At 36.9% G+C, this 6,000-nt stretch overlaps 1 protein-coding gene across 1 annotated transcript in view; it reads left to right on the plus strand.

Moving 5' to 3' along the window:
* ZBTB8B (zinc finger and BTB domain containing 8B) overlaps positions 1-5,649 on the plus strand; it is a 169,042-nt gene extending 163,393 nt beyond the window's left edge. The window contains exon 4 of the mRNA XM_044082438.1: positions 2,301-5,649. Within this exon, the coding sequence (XP_043938373.1) occupies positions 2,301-2,609 (309 nt within the window). The 3' untranslated portion in view covers positions 2,610-5,649. The remainder of the gene's footprint in view (positions 1-2,300) is intronic.
* Positions 5,650-6,000: the final 351 nt, after the last annotated feature.

Here is a 6,000-nt window from a genome sequence, read left to right on the forward strand (position 1 = left end):
TGCTATGTTCAGGACTCTCGGTTACTCACTGGGGACAAGGACAAGATTATGTTCTCTCGTCTGGGAGGATGAACTTACACAGAATGGATCTGTTTCCACACTGGTCAAGAAGATGCTAGTTCATCCTCTGGTACCTCATAGTAAAGCATACTACTTAACATCTTAGCTCAAGAATTTTGGACAAAGCTGAAAAGTAATGGGGGAACAAAGGACCAAAATCAGGATTTAAATGATGTTCTTGTACATTTGGAATGTTCTTATACACTTAGAAAGTTGCTAGAGTAGGTCTTGCATTAGCATGCATTTTTCTGAAGGATATGAAGTCAGAAACTCAAATGTCTGTTATTGTTTACTGACTTCACTCAGTGATTTGCCAGAAAACTACAGAATTTACTAGGAACAGTTAGAAATATGTGGCAAAAATGTAGCCATTTTGCAAAGTTCTGGACAGTTGAGAGGTGTATAGTATAGCAATGGGGGACTTGTGCTTCCTTCATCAATTGTGGCTAAATTCTTGATGACTTTGTGTGATCTGTATGGTCTGCCTTCTGACTTTGGTTTATATGCAAAGTTACTGAAGTAATCAATACAACAACCAAGTATACAAAAATTACAAAAAAATGCAATGAATTCATTCATTTTAGCTGTGTCAGTTAAATTCTTATAGCTGAGAAAAGGACAGTAAGAAAGTGGTGAAAAGAAAGTGTTTTTAGAAAAAAAAATCAGTTATTTACAAGCATGTATAAGAAAATTCAAGTAACTGCATATTAAGCAAATTTGGCTCTTTGGACTTTAAACCATTGGCTGTGTGTTAGATTTGAGGACATTCTGTTTTATTTTTTTAGGAAGGCTCAGGCTTTTATTTTAAAAACTGCACAGTTTTCAGCAATAGGGACCTAAACCGTGTCACCACAATAAATAGGACATGCTGGAGTGATAGATTCTTGTCCCAGAGACTTCCCATACTCTGGAACAAGCTACCCATCTATGTCAAGCAAAGTTCTTCATTAGCACTCTTCAAGAAAAATCTTGATGAGTGTATGGGAAATAGGAAATACACCCCCCTGGATCACTTCTGTGTCCCTGCTCGACAGGGGCACAGGAAAATAACTTTCTTGGGTGGCATAAGCCAGGGAACCTTGTTGGCTAGGTTTACGTAGGCCCTTGGGCCAATAGCCTAGTACCTACCTATGAAAATATATTCCTTTTGGCAGCTGAGAGAAAATCTTAACTTACTGCACCCTGTTTTTATACAATTTTATTCATGTATGTTGCTGATCTCAAAGAGATGCGAACACTAGTTTTAGGCAGGGTTAGAGAGGTCTCCTGCCCACAGTTTATCAGTCATAGATGGACACTTTTCTTTAATTTAAAGTCAGTTCATTGTTCACACTGTTTTTAAGGTTCAGTTCCTTGTTATATTTCATGTCCCCCCCCTCAGACTGGGTGGTGCCTTCTCATGTTTAGAATACCACCTGTATCCATTTTCAGTATGCTTGGCAATCACAGCCTGTGCTATCCTCTCAGCTCTGCTTGTCGTTGTCCAAGGCATACACTGATGCAATGTTTTAGTCTCAGCACATTCCAGAGACTATTTTTATGAACAGAATAGCCTACAAAGCAGCAGGAAAAATGATTTTACATAATAAGGACATTTTCATGTGGCAGTTTTCTACTTAGCCATTTTTGTGAAAAATACTTTACTATTACCTTGAATCGTATGCCTTCCCAACACTCTGAGGCTGTGAGTATTTCTTGTTCTGACATGACATACACCTTTGTTTCAAATTGATTTTATTCATTTCTCACATTTAAAGTTCATTTTCTTCCCTTTTTCCCCTCATCAGAGAACTTTTGGTGTAAGAGTGGGCGTATTTGCCTGTTTTTTGAAGGCTAACTTTTTAATATGGAGACTTGTTAGTGTGAGTCCTGAAACGGCAAGACTGAATAAGTAAAAGTGTGTTCTTACATATACTAAGTCTGAAATCTATGTCCTTTAGAGTATTCACTTTTCTCCAAGATACAATGATGATGATGGCATTAGTACAAGTAGAGAGTGGTGGGGGTGGTAGCTTGCGATACTGCAAAAATCAGCTTTAAAGGAGAACAATTTAATGTTTACTGCTTTGCCATAGTTTTCTAGTTTTGTTTTCATAATTTCAAGTCTCAAAATCACAAGTATTGGAATTACAGTGGAAGACCCTGAGATCATGGTTTTCCAGGGTGAAGATCTCTTTCATTTTTGTATCGTTGACTTATTTACTGTCTTACAAATTATACTTTTTTTTTTCTGTTATAAGGTTCATCGATCAAACCGCCCAATTGTTTGTAAAGGCTGTGGAAGAACATTTATCAGCTCCCTTTCTCAAGGCTTGCGGAGGTTTGGTCTGTGTGACAGCTGCACGTGTGTGACAACCACTCATGAGGAACCGATACCTATGAACCTGAGCCAGGTGGAGCCAGCGTCGGAGAGCCAGGAAAGGAGTGACACTGACCCTGACTGGCCTATATATGTGGAGTCTGGAGAGGAGAATGATCCAGTGGGAGAGGACAACGATAACAAGCAACAATTACATAGGAGCTTGTCCGAAGGAGAAGCTCTTATTTAGCTGCCAAGAAGGCAGTTTCATTCATTTCCATGTAAAGCAGACTACAATCAGAATTTGTATTTCTGATTAAACAGTCTACAGTTTCAAAGCCTGTAAACCACCTTTAAAACAAGTTGCAATAGTTTCTAAACATTTTCATAATGTAGTAAATGTATTAAGTAAGCAAAAAGTCATCTTTGGTTTAAAATGTCCTTCCAATGGCTGTAAACTTTACGTTAACAAAGACTACCTAGCTCCTGCCCATTGAGTGACAGAGAATGGCTAGATCAGTGTGGAACCTCCTTAGAAACGGTCCTAGAACAGTGATTAGATTCATGGGAGACAGCTGTATGGTGGTAACCGTAGCCTGAAACTCTCAATGTCTTCTTTATAACCATACTAGTCTCTTTGCAGAAAGCTTAATGTGGTGTTTCACACTGATCATTCAAAGTTACTGCCTTTCTGCTTATTTTCAGTGTCAGTTGTGATGACAAGTGGTTCTTGTTGATTTTTAGTTTGCAGAACAAAAAATCATCTCTGTTTTAAAGTTAGTCTGTGAGAATCAGGTTGTTTCGGGTAGGCAAGTAATGAGAAAAACTTGTTACCTGATTGGCCATTCAGCACAGCATACCATATTTACTAATTAGTGTTAAGAAGTTGTAATTTAGGTATCAGTTTTATTTCCCTCCCTAAAATGATAGATCATTATTTTCCTGAACAGGAGCTGCGGGACTATGGGATGCAAATGGAATTTTGAAGCTGTATAACTAACGGCATAATTTTACATTTGCTAGCAAAACAGTTTGGGGACTTTTTTAACAAATGTTTATTTTGTTTTATATTTATTAATTTAAACATTTTTATGGCAAATTGAAACCCACTTTGGGGATTTATCATCAAGGACTGAGATGCGAGTTAAATCTGCCACATTAACTTCTTGGCTGGATGATGCACTACAATTTTGCAAACCAAATAATGTAGACTCTTCTATATACTCTGTAAATTTCTTTTGGCTCCTAGGGATAAACACTTTCAGAAGTAGCATTTGAAGCACCACACTGCCTCTGAACTTTGTGTCACCTGCAAGAAAACGTGCACAATCCAGGATAAATGGCTTACAGTTTACTAGCTCGTACGACAATACAGAAGGAAGAGAGATTTTAACTGTGAAGCATCAGTAAACCATGCAGTCTGTTCAGAGATTTGATAACTTTCAAATGAAAAAAAGAAAAGAAAAAAAACAATTAAGTTTTACTTGTATCATTGTCCCCTGCAAGATGAGCACTCTTTACTAAAAACTTTTTTTCCAAGACCGAGAAAAACATGTGATCCTATAATTTGAGTTTATGTTTCTGTACAATGCTGATACAGTCTCAGCAGATGTTTTTCTTTCTTTCTTGTCTTGGCCTTTCTTGCTTTACATACATATTTGCTGTCTTATTTGTTTACATTGCACAGAAATCTCTCATAGGGTTTAGAATATTTGCTCTAATTCATTGCAGAGTTACACAAGCTTTTAATTGTGGGATTAATCTTTATGAATCTTGTTTTGCAGTTGTCCCTAATGTAACAGATCAGAGGTCAGTGTGAGCAGAGATGTGTGTTTGAGTTCATTAATATACAAACTACAAGACTACGAACTGTAGAATATTGCTGTCTTAACTACTAGGTGTAGACTTTTGTACTGCAGGTCACCATAACCCACTTTTTCTTCAGCAGACATATTGGTACTCGAGTTTGGGTTATGTGAGCTGTGCTGCCTGCTAGATGACATTTAAGTTTCATAAGTGTCTTCATCATCATCATCATCATCATGTGACTAGTTCTTTATTCTAAGTGATTGCGCAGCATTCCTGTGCTGAGCCACTTCAGTAATGTGAAAAACCTGATAACACTTTTAGTATGCATCAGCAGAAGTGATAATTAAAAAAAGCTGCCCGTTGTACACTACCTTAATTTCACACTGGTATTTAGTGCTTCTTAAATGAAAGAAAATGATTTTTTAAATAATCTGACACTTGTATAGCCAAAGTGTGAAACTTGGTGTAATGAATTTAATTTGTATTTGGTAATCACATTATAATAAATGAGGGTGGGTGGGAGATTTGCGAATGGTAATGAAATGGTTTATAATATTATGTTTGTATATAAGTATATATTTGTTGTTTGGCAGTGACCTCTGATTTTTGTATGCACTACAGCCTGTGAATGGAAGAATAATGCCCAAAAAACTGTTTCAGTGCATGTGTTTTTGTTTCTGTTAGAAAAGGTATCTTAATAAGCATTTAACACTGTAGCAGCTAGCAGAGTTATTAATTCTGTAAGGTCAATATGGAGCAAAGTAAACTGACCAGCACTGTTGTTTGACTTTGTACTCGGGTGACTGAATGAGTACTGTTTGCGTTAGAATTCCTAACTACCATTCACCATGGAACAGAGCTTAATTCATACAGAATATCCAGAAATATAAGAAATATGATAGCATGACATACTGTATATCTCAAATTCATGGCCAGGACCTGAATGGCTTGTTTTGTGTAGTCTGTGATGTATGAATTGTAAGTTTCATGTGCAATTACAGTGTTGTATGCAGTCGGATGTCACCTGCATCAAAGCAGTTGTGATAAAATTGCAAAAGTTATTGGTTAGAACATCCGACTCGGTTAACAGTTGCTGTGTCTAAACCGATTTTAATTACTTAATGTTTAAGTTCATCCTGTCTGACCACCAGCTAAATGAGGTTTTGATAAAATTACAAAAGTTATTGAAGTTAGGACATTCGACTCAGTTAACAGTTGCAGTGTCTAAACCCATTTTAATCACTTAATCTTTAGGCTCATCCTGTCTGACCACCAACTAAATGAGGTTTGCCTTTTTTTTTTCTGTAACTGAGTTTTGTGGTAACGTTTATACCATACTGTTAACAGATTTTGAAGTGACTTAGTAACCATTTCAGATTGCTGACTACATTCCAGTTACAAATGTGTGCTGGCCTCTATTAAATAAATGACCACTTTTATACTGGGCTTTAATCGCATATAAAAATTAATGTGGGAACTTAGTCTGTGTTTGCCTGTAGTGTCTGTTTCTAATGATGGGGTTTATTAGAAGCTGTGTTTCTTAAGAGAATCACTTTTTTGCCATTGACTGCAGAATTTATTTGAAATTAATTTTGTTAACAGGTGGTAACATGAATAGGACTCTTTAGTGTTGTAAAGCAGAGTAGTTAGCAGGGTAAAACCCCAAATCCCCATGTACCAGGGTTCTCCCCATTCTGTCTTTTAGCAGGCATCATTTTAAGTTACATGCCTTTAATTAACTAGTTGCAAGAGGTAGATGAACAGCCCGAGACCTAAAGGTTATTCATAAACCCTTTGCATTTTCAGTGTTACACTGCAGTAGTTGTCTTAGA

Source organism: Protopterus annectens, chromosome 1.part1 (genome assembly GCF_019279795.1).
Source record: "Protopterus annectens isolate FY-2018-M chromosome 1.part1, PAN1.0, whole genome shotgun sequence".
In the NCBI taxonomy this organism is placed as follows: domain Eukaryota; kingdom Metazoa; phylum Chordata; order Ceratodontiformes; family Protopteridae; genus Protopterus; species Protopterus annectens.